Genomic DNA, 23,371 nt, shown 5'->3' with positions numbered 1-23,371 from the left:
TCTCAAAGTTTTATCAAGGTCCTTTGAATTTCATGTCACCTGCATTCTATTTATCCAGGAAGTATTTTCTTAAGTGCCAAACACTATATCTACCTGGTTTATAATTTGTAGGAAGGTAGTTGATATCATATCACTCCATGTATTCAAAGTCATTTGAAATTCACACCTTTCAGACCTACTTTATTGTCGGATTATCACATACTGCAGGTGCTTAATAAATAAGATGTTTTGTTTCCCACATGAACTAAAGGTGATAAATACATAGTCTGTAGGTGCTTGATGAATAAGATGTTTTGTTTCCCACATGAAATCGTACATCAATGATAACATAATTAACAGCTCATGTATGTTCCCTGATCAGGGAGTGCTGTCGCAATTATTGATATGTTGAGAAATACATGCTCTTATCTATGCTATACGTAAAGGAAAACCTAATTGTTTTAATTGAATGACATTCATGGGTGTAATTTATCAAAATGAAATAGGAGGAAAGAAACATTAGCTATTTATCTGTCTGTGGAGTCTTCCTTTTACAGCTCTTTATTTATAGAGCATGTACGATATCCTACTGTAATGCTAGGTGGATCCGAGTTTGAATGACAAAAGTATCATTTTAAATCTGTGTCTTTGTTATCCGTATTAATTGTGCAGGCAGTTACAGTTGCTAAGAAAAGTGAACTAATGTTTCATAATTTACAGTGCCTATTGAAATCCTCTACACTATTAGTAGACAGTACCTATTGAAATCCTCTACACTACTAGTAGACAGGGAGTCAAGTCAACTCGTACCCTGACCAACTTGTACCCAGGTCAACTCGTACCCAATAGGTCAACTCGTACCCAAAAGGCAAAAGTCAACTCGTACCCAAGAATCTGGTTACGAGTTGACTCCGCCTCTTTAATTGATGATAACTCGTACCTAAGCGATATCACTTATATGCGCATAGATATATTGCATTATGGGCAGATTCTTTGGTACGAGTTCACTTTTGCCTTTTGGGTACGAGTTGACCTGGGTACGAGTCGGTCAGGGTACGAGTTGACTAGAAATCGTAGACAGTACCTATTGAAATTCTCTAGACTACTAGTAGACAGTACCTATTGAAATCCTCTACACTACTAGTAGACAGTACCTATTGAAATCCTCTACACTACAAGTAGACAGTACCTATTGAAATCCTCCACACGACTAGTAGACAGTACCTATTGAAATCCTCTACACTACTAGTAGACAGTACCTATTGAAATCCTCTACACGACTAGTAGACAGTACCTATTAAAATCCTCTACACTATTAGTAGACAGTACCTATTGAAATCCTCTACACGACTAGTAGACAGTTCCTATTGAAATCCTCTACACTATTAGTAGACAGTACCTATTGAAATCCTCTACACTATTAGTAGACAGTACCTATTGAAATCCTCTACACTACAAGTAGACAGTACCTATTGAAATCCTCTACACGACTAGTAGACAGAGTACCTATTGAAATCCTCTACACTACTAGTAGACAGTACCTATTGAAATCCTCTACACTATTAGTAGACAGTACCTATTGAAATCCTCTACACTACAAGTAGACAGTACCTATTGAAATCCTCTACACTACAAGTAGACAGTACCTATTGAAATCCTCTACATGACTAGTAGACAGTACCTATTGAAATCCTCTACACTACTAGTAGACAGTACCTATTGAAATTCTCTACACGACTAGTAGACAGTACCTATTGAAATCCTCTACACTACTAGTAGACAGTACCTATTGAAATCCTCTACACTACTAGTAGACAGTACCTATTGAAATCCTCTACACTATTAGTAGACAGTACCTATTGAAATCCTCTACACTATTAGTAGACAGTACCTATTGAAATCCTCTACACTACTAGTAGACAGTACCTATTGAAATCCTCTACACTATTAGTAGACAGTACCTATTGAAATCCTCTACACTATTAGTAGACAGTACCTATTGAAATCCTCTACACTACTAGTAGACAGTACCTATTGAAATCCTCTACACTACTAGTAGACAGTACCTATTGAAATCCTCTACACTACTAGTAGACAGTACCTATTGAAATCCTCTACACTATTAGTAGACAGTACCTATTGAAATCCTCTACACTACGTGAAAAATATGAATCAGAACAAAGTGATACTGCACATCAAATTTGGATATATTGAACCCCTAGATATCTTGAAATTTATTTAAGTCCTGCCGACTTTAGCATTCTAATGTTTGACTGTAAATCTCTTGTATAACCTTAACTGTGTGAAAACAAAGTGAAACACACAATCCTTGGTTAGTTTGTAGGCTTTGAAATATATCCATTGAAACATCCTCATACATGCCAACTTTTAAAAATCCCCAAGGGGGATTTTGCACGCGACGACCTTTTTTCAATGCTCAAAATTCATGACATTTTACCATGAAAATAAATATTTGTCTTTTCAATAAAATATCAATCTAATCATTGTACATGTATCATATATTAACACAACATCAAGTGTGTTTGACCATTAACTTTAACAAAACTATATAATAGAAAAAACACTTTGAAAGATATACATTAAGTATTTTATTAAAATCATCTATTCAGCAAAAAATCCTTTCCAACAACAAGTCACATACATATCAAATAATACTTAAAGTTGCATCCTTTTATACCATATACACATTGGCTGGTCTATATATCAAAATTTATGCACAAAGGCGATCTTGCTTGTCTGTAAACATGGGCTTGCAGAGTCTAGTGGAACAATCTGCATTGCAACCAGAAAAGGAGTGATCTGCCCTGTTATGAAGTTTGCGAAGAAAACCCATGACATCTGAAATAATTACCAGGAAATAAACACATCAAAATATACGTTTTTACTTGTAAATTAAGGCTACTTGCTAATATAAAATTCAGTACAGACTTATGCGAATTACGCATCACAAAGTCTATTGCATACAACACTATATAATACATTGCTATAGACAGATAGATTCGGATACCTATATTATTATAGTTGGAAAAACATATTTGACGTACCTTATTGCATATTTTGGATGCTGTCAGCGAGAGGCAAAAATCGATAATGTCCGATTGTTTGGTGGTGACACTATCATCGTTGTCATTCACGTTTGTGTAAAGGATATATCAATTTGAAATCCGTCTTCCCGATTAATCACTATCAAAACATGCTTCGCACTGTCCGATAAGCACCCGACACAGGCAGACCAGGTAAATTACATCACCCCGATACCGCGACACAGGCTGACTATTGTCTCGATTTCTGATTGGCCAGTTCAGAAATGACGCGGGATTTCAAATTCTGGTTGGAAATTGGGGGTTGTTGTCGTAAGGTCTCAAACTACCAGGAAATGGAGGAAAATTCGCCTTCAGAAGCCCATGTTTTAATTTTCAGATTTATTACCATGGCAACCAATTTTCAAAAATAATGTATATGGTTCTTGAAAGTACACATGTGAAAGATTTTAAAGGTCCATCATGACATCTGATGCTAGCCTGGAAATGGGTCGAGATACACTCAGGCACCTGCCATCCTGGAAGTAAAAAAGCAACAAAAATGAGGAAAATATACCCATTTTTAACCCCTCCTAATTAAAAAAAAAATTTCCCCAGTATAATGACAGATATCAACTTTCAGCAAAATTCCTAACCTTTCCAACAAGGCCAAATTTGCAATAGGGTCCTTGATTCCTTTTCGAGATATTTTACATCAAAGATGCAGCATGCTCTTTTCAACTTACCGTTTAAAGTGAAAGTAGAATTGCCCGCCAAGAAGTCAAACTCTCATACATCTCACAGTCACAGTCACAGTTTTGAATCCCATAAAAAGGCACTGGATCAATGTAGAATGGTCACCTCCCTATATTAATACAGATATCAATAACAATGAAACTATTTAAATTCTATAAAATACTCTTTTAACATATTTACATTTTAACCCTGGTCACTTTAGCTTCGTATTGGCAATTCACCAGGTATATTGAGACTTAAAATGGGAGATATTTTTAGAAAATCGGGATTTCGGGGTATTTTTGCAATCCCGATCGGGATATCAGGATTTGCCTTTTCAACTGCTTCAAATCAGGAGAATCCCGCACAAATCGGGAAAGTTGGCATGTATACATCCTAAATGATGGAAATATTTACATTTAAAAAATACAAAATGTAAAGCTGTTTTATTTTGTTCTTCTTTCAGATCTGTCGAGACTTCAATCATCAAGTTTTTATGTATCGTAACCCAGTCTTTACAGAACCAGTGCAATATGTATTTCAGTCTTGCCAAAATGATGAGGTATGTGCACGATATGTCATTGATAGATTTGTCACATTCATACATAGTATTTATCTCATCACTGTACATTTATGTATTTATCTCATCACTGTACATTTATGTATTTATCTCATTACTGTACAATTATCGATTTATCTCATCACTGTACATTTATGTATTTATCTCATCACTGTACATTTATGTATTTATCTCATTACTGTACAATTATCGATTTATCTCATCACTGTACATTTATGTATTTATCTCATCACTGTACATTTATGTACAGTGGAACCCCGTTATTACGTTCCCCCTTTAATACGTTAGTCCGCATATTACGTTGGAATTTCAAAGCACAAAACCATTTCTTAACAAACCTATATAAAATAGACCTCGTTATTACATTGCCCTAAGATGCCGGGACTCGGTATTACGTTGTAAAAATTCCGACAAAAACGTAATAAACCCCTAATTATTCAATAATGATTCTCAAAATAATAAGCCATTCACACCTTGACTGTCTGAGGCAGTCACCACATAAATTCCCAGGTCTGTTTTGGGATTAGAGACGCTTGACTGATCACGCTTATATAGATCTAGCGACATCAATACAGGTGAATACCTCGTATCGAAGCCAGTGATAAACAATTAAATAATGTTTATTTAGACATTGTACTCTGAAATTTACTTCATTTTTCATATTTTGATAATCGAAGAAATAATTTCTCAACCACCTGAGTGTTCAGCATAGTGTGATTACCTTCGCTATTAAAACTCTATTTACGGACAGCTTTGGTACCGAATATGAAAGACAAGATTTATCGTAGCATTGTTAAAACCGCTTGGGTAACTGCTTGGACATAGGTGACGAAAGGTGGTCAATTAAAAAATTGTCCATTGTTTGGACATGCAGCTTGGGTGTTCGTAAATCTCGTCCATACATACACCAATCAAACTGTCCTGTGTTATCGGCCGATTCGTGCATGGCATTTACCTCAGTGAATATTCTAAAATCCCTTGATGCGCACGTGATTTTAGTGCCATCATTTAGCATTATAAATGAAATCTTCGTACATCATTATATTTTTTTTTATGTGGATTGCGCTTAAATTGTTCTCCGTATTTATCGTTGGTGAGAAAAGTGTGTAAGTGTTGGGTATCGTGTGCGTTTTGTGTCTATAGTTTTGTTGTTTTGGGTTGGGATTTTTTTTTATTGTGTTGTGTATTGTGTAATTAGAGAACTTAATAAAACGATGTTTTGTTATTTTTTTTAATACGAATGTTGAATACGAACCGGAACAAGTTGTTGATAGAAATTTACATGAACGCATTGTTTTAAAGTTGAACATAATGGCGGTCCAAACGAATGCAGAAAAAACGTTTATCAAAACATCCTTATGTATCCTACACCAGAAATAAAGAAAAGGGATAAGAACATGAAGAATTACGGACATTAAAGATAAGATGTAAATAAAAAAAGTATAATAGTCTTTTAAACAAAGAAACAGTAAAGATATATTCACACACCCCTTCACGGATTACCAACGGACGATATACAATTTCCAAATGATATTTTTAACGGATTTCACTGGGAACGTTTATTACGTTGCCCCTGGTATTACGTTATTTTATCGTGAAAAAATGGAAAACGTAATAACGGGGTTCCACTGTATTTATCTCATCACTGTACATTTATGTATTTATCTTATCACTGTACATTTATGTAATTATCTCATCACTGTACATTTATGTATTTATCTCATCACTGTACATTTATGTATTTATCTCATTAATGTACAATTATCGATTTATCTCATTACTGTACAATTATCGATTTATCTCATCACTGTACAATTATCGATTTATCTCATCACTGTACATTTATGTATTTATCTTATCACTGTACATTTATGTATTTATCTCATCACTGTACATTTATGTATTTATCTCATTACTGTACAATTATCGATTTATATCATCACTGTACATTTATGTATTTATCTCATCACTGTACATTTATGTATTTATCTCATTACTGTACAATTATCGATTTATCTCATCACTGTATAATTATCGATTTATCTCATCACTGTACATTTAATGTGTATCTATTTATCTCATTACTGTACATTTATGCATTATCTCATCACTTTTAATACCAGTATGTATTTATCTCATCATCATACATCTACCGTTAGTGCTATATTGTATTAGTTGTGGAAAAACTGGTCCATGTGAAGTCTCTGTTTTCTCGTCTGTTACTTTTTCTCAACCTTCACTTTCTTGGTTTGTAGTGCAATAAATTATCAAAAGAGCATAATGGTGGTCATCAATTAGACAAAGAAGCCAGAAAGTGGGCCACAAAGATCGCCAAGGAAACACGCTCCTTACGACAGAACAAAACGGTTCTCCAGGGAATTGAGACACAGTACCGGGGGGATAAGGTAAAAACAAGACCCATGTTGAGAACGAATAGTTCTTATGTCTGTGACAGCGATATTGATAACACAGTAAACAATGGCATGTCTTTAAATCCTGAGTTTTGTCCCTTTTTAGGCTTCGGATGGAAGCAACAATTCAGAACTACAGGAGCTAGAAATCAAGATCGAAGAATTGAGAGAGATCATACGCAAATCAGAGGTATACAAAGAACACTATCCATGAATAGGAATAGTGAATCAATGACTAGAGAGTAAAACTGCTGTGAATTTGAATTTGTGAATCAATAACTGAATATTCATGATCTTAGTGTCTTCATGTTTTGACTGTTTTCTGCGACTTATCATATTATACGTGTAATTTTAGATAGGGAAGGCAAAAGCTGAGGCAAGAATTGAGTTGTTAAGAAAAAAAGGTGAGTCTATTAAAATGGTGATAAAAATTGTAATTGTAGACCATACATATTTATAGTAATTGGTTTGTGATTGAAAAGTTTTAGAAATACTGTATACCAAGTTATATTGGTGTGTGTGAAATTTTTGTGAGGTTTCTTAGAACCTCATTGTTACAAATATTTTCACCACAAACCAGTCCTGTGATATCTCTTGTATTTGTTTAAAATAATCTTGGTCATGAAAATTAGCCACTGCAAACCAGTTCATCACTGATAAATCGCGAAATGAAGTGGTTTCAAATAAAAGTTGGTTTACAGTAACATGCAGGGTTTCTTGTGTGTTTATAAACATGGTGAAATGATATATCTTGTGCAGTGAATGTGGAGGAGTGGCTGGCCAGTGCCCAGGCGGAGAGTCTAAGGGCTGAGGAGGAAGAGCAGTCCCTGAGGTCCAGCCAGGGCTCGGTCTTCACCGACAACTCTGTGGTGAGTAATTAATTGTCCAATCAGCATAGCTTATACTGAAATTCCATAATTAACTTGTCCAATCAGCATATCTTATACTGAAATTCCATAATTAACTTGTCCAATCAGCATAGCTTATACTGAAATTCCATAATTAACTTGTCCAATCAGCATAGCTTATACTGAAATTCCATAATTAACTTGTCCAATCAGAATTATACTGAAATTCTTTAATGGCTGTGAATAAAAGTCATTCAAAACTAAAATTGAAAAATGGTAATTCTTGATATTATGATTTCATTAGGATTTAAGTTATTAAGCAAAAACTGCAATGTAAAGAGAAAGTGTTAAAATAATGATTTTTGTTTCACTTTATTTTGTACAGAAAAGTGATGATATGGAGCCAACGTATACCAATTACGACTATGACGATGACTTTATTGACGACTCATTTGAACCGAGGAGAGAGAAGAGCCTGGTATCATATGAAATGGACACCTATAGCAATTTTAATTACACTAGTCACTACCCACAGTTGTGCAGAGCCATCTACGATTTCCAGGTAACATGTGGAAGATTTCCCACAATTTGATCTCCCCAACTTCAAGCTAGTGGTTATTGAGAAGCTTTGTGTGAAATCTGAAGGGAGGTAGTCTTATTTTGAAATGAAATATTGCTGACTGTGAGATCATTAATATTCAGCAACCAATTTGTTTGATTTATTAATTGATTAGTATGACCAACCTACTAATTGTGTTTAATTAATAAATTTCAATCTTTGCAAAACTTCCAATATATTGCCTGTTGCACCAGTTTTTTGTGGGGTTTTTTTTCTCTTCATATTCTGCTCCATTATACTGAGTGATGATTAGTTTTTTTTCTATAGATGAATAATTTTCTGATTCAGGGCTCCAATGTTGATGAACTGAATTTGCGGGAGAACGAGGAACTTGAGATTATTGCTGACGGTGATGGTGATGGATGGCTGAGAGCCAGGAACTCGGAGGGTCTGATTGGGATGATCCCCTCCAACTACATAGAAATTCTGGACTCCAGGTTAGAAATTGAATTATGAGTTGTTCAGTGACATTGTTAACTTCTTTGATTTATATGCCCCAGGAATTGGAGATTTGGGGTCCTCAAAAACTTTAACCTTGGTCATAAATTTTAAACGATTAGTGCTAGACCTTTCATATTTCACATGTGTATTCCTTGTAACAAGACTTTTCTTCTTGAACAAATTTTTTTTAACCTCGTGACCTTGATCTTGGAATTTTACCATATTGAGGCATCTGTTTCATAAACACATGCTTCTTTTTAAGTTCACCTGAGCTAAAAGCTCAAGTGAGCTTTTCTGATCGCCTGTTGTTCATTATCTGTGTGTCTGTAAACTTTTTATATTTTTGACTTCTTTTCATAACCACTTGGCCAATTTCAAACAAACTTGGCAAAAAGCATCCTTTGGTGAAGGGCTTTCAAGTTTGTTCAAATGAAGGGCTATGCTTTCTTCAAAGGGGAGATAATCGCAAAAAATAGGGTGGGGTCATTTAAAAATCTTCTTAAGAACCACTGAGCCAGAAGAGCTGAAATTTACGTGAAAGCTTCCTGGCATAGTGCAGATTTAAGTTTGTTAAAATCATGATCCCCAGGGGTAGGATGGGGCCACAATAAGGGATCAAAGGTTTACATACAAATATATAGGGGAAATCATCTCAAGAACCACTGGGCCAGATGAGCTGAAATTTACATGAAAGCTTCCTGACATAGTGCAGATTCAAGTTTGTTAAAAATTTGACCCCGGGGGTAGGATGGGGCCACAATAGGGGATCAAAGTTTTACATACAAATATATAGAGAAAATCATTAAAAATCTTCTTCTCAAGAACCATTGGGCCAAAGAAGTTTACATTTACATGAAATCTTCCTGACATGGTGCAGATTCAAGGTTGTAAAAATCATGGTTCCCGGGGGTAGGTTGGGGCCACAATAGGGATCAAAAATTTATATGCGAATATATAGGGGAAATCTCTAAATATGGGCCAAGGTGACTCAGGTGAGCGATATGGCCCATGGGCCTCTTGTTTAAAGTTGGCTGTTTTGTGGAGGTGTAGATATGATACTGTAATTCTGATGTTGGGGGATGTATTATGCATTATTTGATCAGTTTGTCACTGTAATGCTTCCTAATATTTGAAAATCCGGTAAAAGGACATTATGTCTTGGATTATCAGCGTTTTTTCTATAAATAAAGTATCAAAAAGATGTATTCTTCAAAATAAAGTAAACTTTGCTTCAAAACATCGATAGTCAAAGGGAGGGGGGGGGGGGGGACCAAATTAGATCTACATATGTGTATGATATATTTATGATAGTCCTTTATATTATATCTGTATTCTCCAGAGACTCTGTATCAAGTGGTGGGCATGTTGAAATGTCAGCAAATGGTAGCCATTATGACAGTGCCAGCTACAATGACAGCACACAGGAAGTGATGTCATACTCATCAGGCGACATGGAGGTGCAGCAAACAACCAATCAAATGCCAGTGGATAACAGCCTTTCATTAGGAGGTTCTCAGTTTTTTTCAACACTTTAAAACTCTTAGTTCTGATGATAAAGTAAAAGTCAACAGAGTTTTTGTCAGAGATTTTAATGAGAAAAGGAATTTATGTTGATTGCTATTCTGAATTAAAGCTGTAAATGTCACAGTTTTGATACTGCTATTTCAGAGGGTACCTGGGCCAGAGCATTATATGACTATGACGCGTGTTCTGGAGAGGAGCTGTCCTTCATTACTGGCACGCTGATCCGAATCCTTCGCAAGGATGAGAATGGGGTTGATGATGGATTCTGGGAAGGGGAGCTGAATGGAAAGGTCGGGGTTTTTCCCTCGCTATTGGTAGAAGAGATGGGTCTCGATGGGGAAAATGATATGGTGAGCAAAATGATGAAGTCATAGACTTCAGTTTCGTCGAATAAATTCTTTTATGCCGAAATCTTTTGCCTCTTGTTTTCATTTACTGGCATATAGGAATGATCACAAGGACTTATTCAAATCATGACCATTGATTCTGAATGTACTGTACTGTAAAACATGATTATAGTAAACCTGCAGGGCCAGCAAAAACGTGTTTGTTATAACCAAACTTCATTATGATCAAATAAAGATTTTTTATTTTTCTCTCATAGGGGAATAAATATCACTTCGCAATAAGCACGCATTTCTGATAAGCATATTTGTTATATGCATGTTTTTACTCTATATTTTTTTTAAAACTGCATGTCCCAGACAAATTGTCTTCAACTAACAACATGAACATTGATAGGGATACTCATGTAATTATTACATGTTCTCTTCTTGATGTCAGATAGCACAAGTAAATGATAACAGTCCCAAAGCGTTTTGTAGTACACATGTATCTAAATGGTCGGAAAATTCACTTCAGCTGTCTCCAGATGAGCGCCACCCCCCTCCTGCTTTTGTACCTCCTCCCCCAGTGACCATCACTGCTGCCACCCCTGAGTCAGAAGACCCTCCCTCTATAAACTCAGGTAAGTACTGGGGAATTAGTCATCCTCATTTACTGTCTATCATTTTTTTTTAAAGTTCTGTGTTTTGGTCAGCTCATCTAGCCATCTCAAGGGAGCTGTATTGATTGAAGTTAGTCTGTCGTCTCTCTTGCTGCATGTACATATGAATGTCTGTTGATTCATGTTTGCAACTTTCAAAATGATGATGTGCCAAGTTACCAATGTTTGCAGAAATGCTTGTTTAATGGTGCTGAAGAATTGTTACTTTGACATTGATCAAAATTTCCACATGGTTGTAAGGCTTTCAGTTTGCAGAGACACTATTGAATTTTCGGCATGCTAAGTCACCAAACTTTCATAGAAGCTGACTTTCAATGGATATGCTACTTGTAACTCTTGGAGAGTGATTGAATTTATAAAATTGGCATCTAATTCACTGAGCTCTATTTTTGCTTCTGTAGATTAGCTTCATTCCATGTTATTACAGATGGTACTTTATGGTGCTTTAGATTTGTAGATATTGAATTGTTTGATCAGATCCAGGATGATTGATTGTATCAGCTCACCTTTTTTTGTGTGGCAGTTCATGTTACCTAGCTTGTGTGACAGCTTGCTTTGAAAGTCATCATTCTTGGCACGGATAGGATTCTCACTCTCTGTTAAATGAATTTTTTTATTGCAGAAATTGGGTTTTAATTCGTGTACATACATTCTTGTACTTCCTATGTTTGAATTTGTTCAAACCAACCTACAAGTGTTCCAGTGCTCTGCCAATTCTGGCTGCAAAATTTAGTCCCTAACATTTCTTTAACAAATGATTTATGAATAATACCTAGTACTCCGGATACTAGGTGTAGGCTTTGATGGTCCCACCTGCTATATTAACTTGGATTATCCTGTTGAAAGTGGCTACTTAACGGTTACCCACTGTAATTGTCACAGTCCATTAACAAAATGTTTGCCATCGTTACACCCTTATGATGACAGTACATGCATCGACTGTGAATCAAAGGGGAGTAACTCTTATACTTGAAAATGTTCTGCACTCTGGACTCTTGTATAATCCAGCCAACACACAGCCGGTTAAGACAGATTTTACTGTAGTAGACTTAAGGTAATTAAGCCTCTGACTAGTAAATATTTAGTCTTCCCTTAATAGAATCGTCATGTCCATTTGTCTGTCCTCCTACCACAGTTAGTGTTTGCACCATAGCATTGTAATAAACACTGGTTATGACCAAACAGTATGTGTCGTGACTCATACCAAGGTCATTTGCCAAGGTCAAGGTCATTCATTAAAAAAAAACTATTAGTAGAGAGACATTACTAAGCCCATACTTGGCACAAAAATTGTTTATGAGCCCAGGTCATTTTAAGAAAATTTTAAATTTTTGTACTGAACATAAATTTGTAATGAAGAGACTCACAAAGGTTGATCATGATCATGTGGTGTGTCATGTATTCTGAATTAAGGTTATTTAGTCAAGGTCATTAGTAAGAAGGAGTTTGAATGTACCCGGCTGGATGTAGGAGTTCAGACATGACAGTTGTAGTTTATTGTTGATCAATATTGACCCCCTAGGCTGTTACTGAACAAATGAAGAGTGCCCTAGTACTGAATGATTACTTGCTGAACTGATTGCTAAACAGTTAACTAATAAATTTCAAGGCATAAATGATATACAGTATTTGTCAAGTGAAGCTGGTGGTTCTCTGCACAACACATCATCATTAACTGGTGGTTATTCTCCATCACTCTGAGGGAAGAAATTGTGAAGCTGAGGGTGTTCTGTCGTATAATAAATACGATGGCTTCATTGGAAAAATGCACTTCAATGTGTGTTGCATGATGTATAATGTCTGTACAGTTTTTCGTATGATGCAGTTGACCTAGTTTCCTTGATTTACTATAAAGAACCAGCGAATCAGGTGTGCGGTGTGGTCTTTTGTGAATGTGTTCCTAAGATGTTTGTTTTGCATTATAACCCAGAATTGTGGCATTGAAATTTGTTATTTTTATTAATACTGTTGAAAAGAACTTTGATGATTAAATGCTACTGTTTATGTCAAATTCATATTCCTTTGTTTTCTATTTCCAACACTTATTCTGTTCTGATGACTATACATGTATGTTTCTGTGCATTATTTATGTAAATTGTATATCCCTGTATCTCAGCTCCATAGACACCTCTTGGTGATAATCTTCATGTTGTGTGTTATCGTACCTGTAGTGTTGTACGTTTTATCATCTTTACAGTTTTACATGATTCTACTATCTACTATGCTTCCTCCCTGTGTTGTAGCCATTTTATTACGTTTTGTTTCAGTTATTAATTTACAGTCAAGTCCACAGAGAGCTCGTAGAGTTCACCGCAATCGAAATCGCTCTAAAACTGTTCCCGTTAATGCGTCTTCTTTTGAATCCACCGTCTAGGTATCATTGTATATATGTACAGTTATATTTGGTGAAAGCTGTATTCTCTATACCTTCTGTTCATCCATACCAGCTCACAATAGTGCCATGTCTAACTGTATACAGAATTACAGTTTTACTGACTCTTAACAAATGCTTGTGAAATTATGCAGATGTTAAGCAAGTGAATTTAGAAACAAAACAATTCTAAACTTATGTATAGCTATCATCAAAAGATTTTTATTGGAATGCTAATGTATGGATACACATATACTAGTCTAGTCTTATGCAAGGAAAGGTAGAAAAAACTAACAACTTTTATTTATTTTTTTTACAATAATAAATTGATGCATGCTTAGTAGTGTACTTATCATAAGTAAGATGGGACCAAAAAATCCTAACTCTTATATGTATACCAGGTACTCTCCTAAATGTAGTGTTATTGAGTAATGTGTTAAAACTTTCCGTATGTGCTTAACAGCAATATATATCAACCATTTACTTTTTTATCAGTCACTTTTCTATTCCATCTAGCTTTCATTGTCACAGCCCAACTACAACCATATACAGTTTGATTCACGATAATTATAACACTGATGCATTAATTACATTGTGCAGGTAAAATAGAGAAACGAAATAAATCAAGGTTTAAATAGGTAAAGTGGCAACACCTAACATTGGAGTTGTTTGTCTCTATCTACCTTCTAACCAGCTGTTTAGAGTGTCAGTAGAGTGATTTACTAATGCCGTACTTAAGGTATTCCATGTATAATGAAAGGATAATGAACAATTTTGAAGGATTTAAATCAACATAAAAGTTTATTGTTAAATAATGATGAAAGTGAAGCAGATGAAATTCACATGACTGGTAAATGATTAGAAGCTGACCTTTTTGCACTTAAGACTTTTTGGAAAAGTTGTCTGCCCTTTGTAAAAATAAGAAAAATCTCATTTTCTAAAACTGTGTGCGGTCAATGATTAATTTTATTTCATATTTTCATAAAAAGAACGTGTATGTAACTTTCTACCAAGAGATAATTATGAAAATATGATTTGTTTTTAAAATATTGTAATAAAACATGCTTTTCCCATATACTTCAATGTTAAATTCTAGATGAAATAAATCATGCAGTAAACAAAATTTTGAAAATTCCTACGGTGGATTATTTTTATTTGATGAACCCTTCAAATGATACCATGATTACAAATATTCCACCATCCATTTATTAGATATGAAATATGGTCATTATACATTGAATACCTTAATAAAACAGTGCTTATAAAACTAAACTTACTAAATCAAAACTCTATGAAGACTACTAAAAACAAGCTTGTATCTCCACATTTTGCACGTATGAAATACTTACAGTATAAAGCAAATGTTACTAATGATTTTATGCAGCCAATTTTCACGAAATGCTTTTACAGTGGCCAGTTGGTGTATGCATAGTTAGCTATAGAAACTAGATCAATCCTGATGAATGGCCAAAAAAAAATGAACCTCTTAATGAATGTGTTGATAGGATGTACTGATTTGATCTGTTATTATTGAATGAGATACGGGTTTAAACCTGTGAATGACCTAACAGTAAAATAAACTTTTAAACAGAAATTTTAAATACTTTGATTTATTTACATTTTTAAGTAATGAAAGTAATAGTTTTTGTTATTTTCATGCATACCATTATTAGACAAAGAAACTGAACAATATAAAGAAAGGTTTGTTTGAAGTCGTGTTTTAGAATTTGTGGATGTATTTTGAAGAACATCTATTTGTTTTTTTTTTTTACAGAATACAGCTTAGAGACCAAACTATCCAACGGTGATCAGGTAAATATATATAAAGCAAACAAACCTCTAAAAAAAATTATGATGCTGAAAGACAGAAAATTATTGTATGGTTTTCCAAAGTGTGGGTTGAAGGAAAATTCTTTTAACCAGGGATAAGAATTCTTCTAGTAAATTAATGCAGTGAAGTCAATAATTTCTAACTTTAATTACAACTGTAGCTCTGATATAAGATCAATAGTGGAACTGATAATGACTTATTTATCACAATAAATTCACAGTCGGAGGCATGACGTATGTGGTGAGTGGATTTATGCACTGATATACTAGTATATCTGCCCACATCTTTGTTTACCTTTGACCTTTTGTTTACCTTTGACCTTAAAATATTCACTAAGTACATATACATTGTATTTATCAACATTTACTTTCCTTTTAGAATCCTGTTTTTTTAACTTCCATGTGATAGATCGATAATCCCATGATGTTGTGTTAGATTTCTGTTTATATGGACTATTTTTTATCCATGTCACTGTTTGGAATGAGTTTTTAAAATGAAATTTTTTTTTTCTTCTCGTATAAATACTGGTACACATATTTTATGATGCATATTGTATATGGCATGCAAATACCTCACAATAATGAAGTTAGTCTTTTTTTAAAAAAAAAAATCTAAAGATATATATATTTTGAAATTGCTACTCCCCGACTCTCTACACAGACTTTTGGGAGTTTTTTTTTTTTTTGTAGTTGTAGTAGGTTAATTCTTCAAAGGAGTTATTTTTTTGTTTCATCCGTGGGAAGCGATTCATGTCCTCCTCCACAAAATTTAGATAGAATAACCCTTGATAAATGTATATTACTAGAAACTAAGATTATAACTTTGTTAAGAACCAGTGCCATTATTCTAAGTTGCATGAGTTTGATGTTTACTCCAAGTGCATTTATATCTTGTGGAGCATGTGGGTTACCAGAAAAATGGGTGTAGAATGGGCATCAATTTGACTTTTGTTCAACATACAGGTGACTCTCGGAAGTTCTCGATCTCTCGAAGTGAAATCATGGTCTCGTTTTTATTCTCTATATAACTAAGCAAATTTACTATCGATCTCTTGAATGTTCAATCTCTCGAAGTGAAGTTGGGTCCCATAAAACATATTTCATTGTTTTTCACTCTTGATCTCTCGAAGGGTATACACACCATTACCCAAGTGTATGATTATTTCCGCTTGGACCTTACCTGGATTTTATGGAATGATGGAGGGTAGTGTGGTGGTGGTAATTGGAGTTTACATTTATAAGCGATATATCACCCGTGCTTCTTGGTAGAGGTGGACACGTGATTATCTAATTCGTTAATTAGTCAGTTTTCTCCCTACGCTGGGGTCTTGTGATGATGAAAATTTGTATATAATCTGACTATGAATTGTTTTGACTTGACAACAAGAGAGTAGGTTTGAGACATTAATTTAGAGATCTACAGACTGCTAAATTTCTCGAGTTTGTGTTTTGTGTAAAGAATACTCTAAAACATAATTTTACTTCTTTATTAGAATTTTTGCTTTGTGTAAAGCGACATAAAATTGTGCTCTGTGTAGTTAACGACAGTAAAGTTTTATCGGAAATTAGTTTTGTATGCCAATCTTAGCATGAGAAAAGAACAAATAAATACATAAACTTTAAAATCATTTTATTAATGCAAAATAAGGTTCTTTACTTTGAAATTAAATGAATTACTTGACAAACATGAAGGAAAACATGTGAGAACGATCCCATGATCTTGCTGGTAAACATTTCAAAACGTTCCCATGATCTTGCTGGTAAACATTTTTCGGTTACTGTAAAATTGGAACCAAATGGTCGGACCTTCAATTTCTGAATCTCGATCTCTCAAACTCTTGATTTCGAGAAGTTTTATCAAGGTCCCTTGAACTTCGAGTTATCGGGAGTTACCTGTACCTTAATTAAAAGAAAGAAAAAATAATTTACTTCATGTATACCAACTTTATTGAAGTAATATTCTTATTAAAGTATTCTTTACCTTTTTATCACAGGAAGTGATTTATATAAAAAAAAAATTCCTGTTTTCTTGCAGATTATGAGAGTGCATTTTCAAGATAAAGCCAGGAAGATTTACACCATGTTGAAATCAGGAAAATCTCCTCACAGATCACCTGAGGAAATGTGTGTGTTCGAAGCGGAGTTCAGTGAAGATGGAGAGGAGTCTCTTGTGTGATAGATAGGAAACCCCTAATCAGTGTTATACATTCACAATGTATCAGTTGTATTAGAATTCAGTGTACAAATCACATCCATACTTTGTCATGATTTTGAAGATTGCATGTAAAAAAGATCGGTATTTTGATAAGATGATTTAAAGATAATCTTTTGGGAGGGTGTGTTCATCTAAAACATATTCTTGTTTTCATTGTACTCAATAGTATGTATGTTAACCATTAACATTCTAGTTTTTATCATGTATATCTTTAATTGTATATCGTATCAGGTGAAAGGAATTGAGTATCGTATATGGACATATTATTGTATCGAATTCTTACCTTGAATGATGTGATCTGTTTTATCAGGGGAAGGTAACTCAATGGAGACTGAGTTATTTACAACAACCATGCATGTTCATTTTTAGGTCACCGTTTATGCAAATCTAATAACTATTGCTAAGAAATCCATGACAGAATGGGGATAAGTCTTGCCATGTAAGGCCCATATCTCCATCTCTACATTATATATCGCCCCCTCAGGAGCTGTAATATTATGCATGTTACCCTTTATGCAATGTTTTATTATATGTATATATTTGGTGTTGTGAGACATTGATGAATTCTCTGAAATTATCCCATGGATTCCATATACAAGATTGTCATATCCATGTTTAGAATAGTTACATTCAGAGTTGTGGTTTTTGATATTGATTTGTACAAGTGTTGTGCACAGTGAAACCACAGGTAATTGTATCACTTGTGTTCAACTGTACTATTTAAGAGTACTCTTTAATAGTAAATTCGATCCTGAGCTATGTAATTGCCTGTGAGTAAAACCTGCCTATATTAGCATGCTTTGGGAGATAGATTTTACGTTGGATTAGACAGTATATCGGATTAGACAATGGAGAGAACATGGAAAAGAGACAATTGGAAATGAAAGAAGGGGTTGGAATATACAGTAAAAAGGAGTGCACAGGTGTCCGGTTAGGCAGGTTTAACTGTATGTAGAAATCTTGTGACTTTTAAAAGTATTCAAAATTTTAAGGAATTTTTTTTCAGAAATTCGAAGTTTTATTGTATGCTTTAATATGTGCGATATTGATAGATGTAGGAAATCTGAAATCAAAGATTATTCACTTATAGAAGTCACTTGCACATTTTTGAAATGTTTAATCCTCAGTTTCACCAAAATCATGAAAGATATTCATTCCCCCACTTTGGTGTGCCAAATGTTTGTACTGTATTCTAATTAACATGATGTTTTTAGTTGCTACACTGTGTCTGTTTATTTTAAAACCTCTAGGAAACAAAGACATGCATCATCATGATTTGTTTACCTTGTTAAAAGAAATTTGTGTTAGCATGAGTGGAAGGTGAGACCCTTCATGTTTTACTTTGTTATAATGTGGATTGTCTACCATAGAGCTATGTTGTCAAAATCCAGATCCCAGTCATCTTTTTTCTGTGTCGGATACCAGTCGACTTTTTTCTGTGCCATATTGTGACAGGACTTTTGATTTGCGTTTCAATGAACGTGCTATCTGTAGGCCTTTCAACTTCACAGCGATTTCATTTTTAGGAAGGGACTGAAACTGCGCATCACTTACTGGGGTCTTCACTGACTCGACGGACTTTATTACCACTTTGTTATTTGTTAGACATTTATTTGTAATGTTTTGTTGGTTTACCTTGCATTCCAGACAATGGAACCTTGACTTTGGGTTTCAGAGCTGACCTACTTTCGATTTTTCGTTTATCATACATTCCAGATTGGAATTATGTCCGATATTAAGTTGTTGGTTTTTTTTAAAAGTAAGTAGCAGACTTATGGTGAAAACTTATATTTTCTATTATGTATCCTGGGGAGTATACCTTCAGTTTTTGAAGCAAATAGCTGACCATTGATCTGATATTTCAAATACACCTGATCTGTTTATTTTAAAAGATAGATATATACATGTATAGAAAATATATGTGTACGAATTATATACAAGTGCTATGTTCTTAGATTACAATTTACTTCGATGTGCTTTTACGACAGTGCATTCCATGTACATGTACAGTGATATACTAACTGCATTCCTGTTTTTTTTAATGAAGAGATAAAAATCATAAATAGATAAATAACATATATCCAGAACAGGCAGTCTCTGACATTCCTCCAGAACATTTAATTTCTGTAATCGAGAACTTTATTTTACATTCGCGCATAAAAATGAAGACTTGTGTTTTTAACAAGAGGATGTGAGTGGAATTTGTGGATTTTTACATTTTTGAGTTGTTGTTTTAAATCGTTTTAGACAGTGCTGACAAAGTTGATGTATTATCTAGTCAAAGTTGTATTGAGGAACATGTTGTCATTAACAAGCTCTGTATAAAGTTAAACAGACTCGTATCACATACCCAAGGTCACAAACTTTGTCATTTATCTCGTATTTAGACAGTCAATTATGTTGAAATAAATTGTTAAACATGAGAATTGTGTGTTGTGATTTAGAGGATTACTTTAGACTTGAGTATCTGTTTAGTTTAATGTGTACCACTTGTGAGATTCTCTTATATATTTCCACCATCTTGAGCCTAAAAAAGATTGAAAGAGAGGCTTTCAATGAATAGATTTTGGTAATTGATGCTACTAGGTCAATTAAGTTACACACTAGCATGCTATGCTAGATTGATCTCCCTTGTTGTACAAAGATGGAAAATCTTACTGAACATGGATAAATATTCAACTTCAGACCTGCAGATCTTGGGTAAGAAATTGGTGTATCCTTGTTGTATTGACAACATACTTTTTTGTTTCGGAGAGCTTCGGTTATGTTGCTAGTAAATACTGCAACAAATACAGTATGTTCGGCCATGGACTCGGGTGGGGGTGGGTCAGGAATTATCGCTTATTATACTCCCCGAACGAAGTTCAGGGGGGTATATATGAATCACTCTGTCTGTGCAGATTCATGTCCGGGCCATAAATTCTTTGTTCTTTGACTTGGGCATACCATATTTGGCACACAGGTGGATCACCATGAGACGATGTGTTGAGTACCTTCATGACCTCTATATGACCTTGACCTCAAGGTCAAAATTAAAGGTTTTTTACAATGGATTCATGTCCAGGCCATAACTTCTTTGTTCTTTGACATAGGCATACCATATTTGACACATGAGTGTATCACCATGAAACGATATGTCATCTACCTTCATGACCTCCATATGACCTTGACCTCAAGGTTAAAATTAAAGGTTTTTACAATGGATTTGTGTCAGGGCCATGACTTCTTTGTTCTTTGACATAGGCATACCATATTTGACACATGAGTGTATCACCATGAGACGATGTGTCGGGTACCTTCATGACCTTGAACTTTGACCACAAGGTCAAAAATTTATTATAGGGTTTTGACATAGTCATACCATAAGACATGGGTGTATCACCATGAGACTATGTGTCATGTACATTCATGACCATTTTATGACCTTGACCTTTGATCTCAAGGTCAAAATTACAGGTGTATGCCATGAATTTGTGTTCGGACTATATCTTCCATTTACTTCTACAAAGGCATACCATATTTTTTACACTCGGGAATGAGGTAATTTATACCTATTAACAACACTCTTTGGGAGATTGGGGTAAGCGGGGGGTATTCTTAGTGACATTGCTCACAGTACCTCTTGTTTGCTACAGTACTGTCTCTAGTAATAACTATATATTGACATATCATGGCATACTCGGCATTTCCACCACGGGGGGGGGGGGGGGGGGGGGGGGGGGGGGGGGGGGGGGGATCGGGAACTGGCACTTTCAGTAATTTGTTTATTCTATGGCTTCGATCACAATGGGGTATTGACTGCTCCAAAATATAGATATTACTGAATTAAATACACATACCAAGAGGCCAAAAACTTTAATTTATTTTCATCTAGAGTAATTTGTGACATATAGTATTTAAACATTGGTCAACTTTTACTTGAGACAGTCCTATGTAGAGTCGCTGATGATTGTAGGCAGGATGGAATGAATAAAAACATTAAAGTGGTTCATAACACTAAAGTTTTATTTAATGACTCATTTATGCACCTCGTATAAAGCATGATTTCACTATTAATTGAAAGAGTGATACAAGCTTGCAATTATTTTATATAAATTGTTTTGTGATTTCTTCTGGAATGATAAAAAAGGTGTTTTGTTTGCAAATAAGAGATTTTAAAATCCAAACTTTGATTTGATGCATGAAATACATGTGTAAGTATCTAATAAAACCTGCAGGAAAGACTTGCGTAAATGCTCTAATTTTTTAAATAAAAAATATCTATGAAAATTGCATTGGTTTCTTTTGTTAATATCTTTTAAATCTATACTGCTAAAATCTTCAAAGACGCATGTAATTTTGCAAAAAGATATATTGGACAAATATGTTTTAAAGAGAAATTGAAATGGAATAACCAAATTTCAGAAATATCATTTTATTTTAGATTTGAACCAAACCAGAGAAAAAAAAAGTATCAATCCTGATCAAAATTTATTGAAATTACGAAAATAATCATATTTTTGCTAACTTTATGCACTTTTCACTAAGAAATTAGTTTCCTTTGTCAATCTAATTAAAATTAGATCCTGATCCGCTCATCTATCTACTATTGTTACACATCTATCTACTATCGCTACACATCTATCTACTATTGCTACACATCTATCTACTATTGTTACACATCTATCTACTATTGCTACACATCTATCTACTATTGTTACACATCTATGTACTATTGCTACACATCTATCTACTATTGTTACACATCTATCTACTACTGCTACACATCTATCTACTATTGTTACACATCTATCTACTATTGTTACACATCTATCTACTATTGCTACACATCTATCTACTATTGTTACACATCTATCTACTATTGTTACACATCTATCTACTATTGTTACACATCTATCTACTATTGTTACACATCTATCTACTATTGCTACACATCTATCTACTATTGTTACACATCTATCTACTATTGTTACACATCTATCTACTATTGTTACACATCTATCTACTATTGTTACACATCTATCTACTATCGCTACACATCTATCTACTATTGTTACACATCTATCTACTATTGTTACACATCTATCTACTATCGCTATACATCTATCTACTATTGTTACACATCTATCTACTATTGTTACACATCTATCTACTATTGTTACACATCTATCGCTACACATCTATCTACTATTGCTACACATCTATCTACTATTGTTACACATCTATCTACTATTGATACACATCTATCTACTATTGTTACACATCTATCTACTATTGTTACACATCTATCTACTATTGTTACACATCTATCTACTATTGTTACACATCTATCTACTATTGATACACATCTATCTACTATTGTTACACATCTATCTACTATTGTTACACATCTATCTACTATTGTTACACATCTATCTACTATTGTTACACATCTATCTACTATTGTTACACATCTATCTACTATTGTTACACATCTATCTACTATTGATACACATCTATCTACTATCGCTACACATCTATCTACTATCGCTACACATCTATCTACTATTGTTACACATCTATCTACTATTGTTACACATCTATCTACTATTGTTACACATCTATCTACTCTTGATACACATCTATCTACTATTGCTACACATCTATCTACTATTGTTACACATCTATCTACTATTGCTACACATCTATCTACTATTGTTACACATCTATCTACTATTGTTACACATCTATCTACTATTGCTACACATCTATCTACTATTGTTACACATCTA

The 23,371-nt window shown here is 34.2% G+C and overlaps 1 protein-coding gene across 1 annotated transcript in view; it reads left to right on the top strand.

The window, feature by feature from the left end:
* Nucleotides 1-20,026, top strand: part of LOC125680092 (uncharacterized) — a 77,530-nt gene extending 57,504 nt beyond the window's left edge. Inside the window, exons 26-37 of the mRNA XM_056153498.1 lie at nucleotides 4,222-4,317; nucleotides 6,591-6,740; nucleotides 6,853-6,936; nucleotides 7,102-7,150; nucleotides 7,506-7,615; nucleotides 7,980-8,156; nucleotides 8,502-8,650; nucleotides 9,994-10,163; nucleotides 10,323-10,528; nucleotides 11,040-11,145; nucleotides 15,330-15,367; nucleotides 17,421-20,026. Coding sequence (XP_056009473.1) covers nucleotides 4,222-4,317; nucleotides 6,591-6,740; nucleotides 6,853-6,936; nucleotides 7,102-7,150; nucleotides 7,506-7,615; nucleotides 7,980-8,156; nucleotides 8,502-8,650; nucleotides 9,994-10,163; nucleotides 10,323-10,528; nucleotides 11,040-11,145; nucleotides 15,330-15,367; nucleotides 17,421-17,561 — 1,476 coding nt within the window. The 3' untranslated portion in view covers nucleotides 17,562-20,026. The remainder of the gene's footprint in view (nucleotides 1-4,221; nucleotides 4,318-6,590; nucleotides 6,741-6,852; nucleotides 6,937-7,101; nucleotides 7,151-7,505; nucleotides 7,616-7,979; nucleotides 8,157-8,501; nucleotides 8,651-9,993; nucleotides 10,164-10,322; nucleotides 10,529-11,039; nucleotides 11,146-15,329; nucleotides 15,368-17,420) is intronic.
* Nucleotides 20,027-23,371: the final 3,345 nt, after the last annotated feature.

This window comes from Ostrea edulis, chromosome 2 (assembly GCF_947568905.1).
Source record: "Ostrea edulis chromosome 2, xbOstEdul1.1, whole genome shotgun sequence".
In the NCBI taxonomy this organism is placed as follows: Eukaryota; Metazoa; Mollusca; class Bivalvia; order Ostreida; family Ostreidae; genus Ostrea; species Ostrea edulis.
This window is presented reverse-complemented; position numbering and strand designations above follow the sequence as displayed.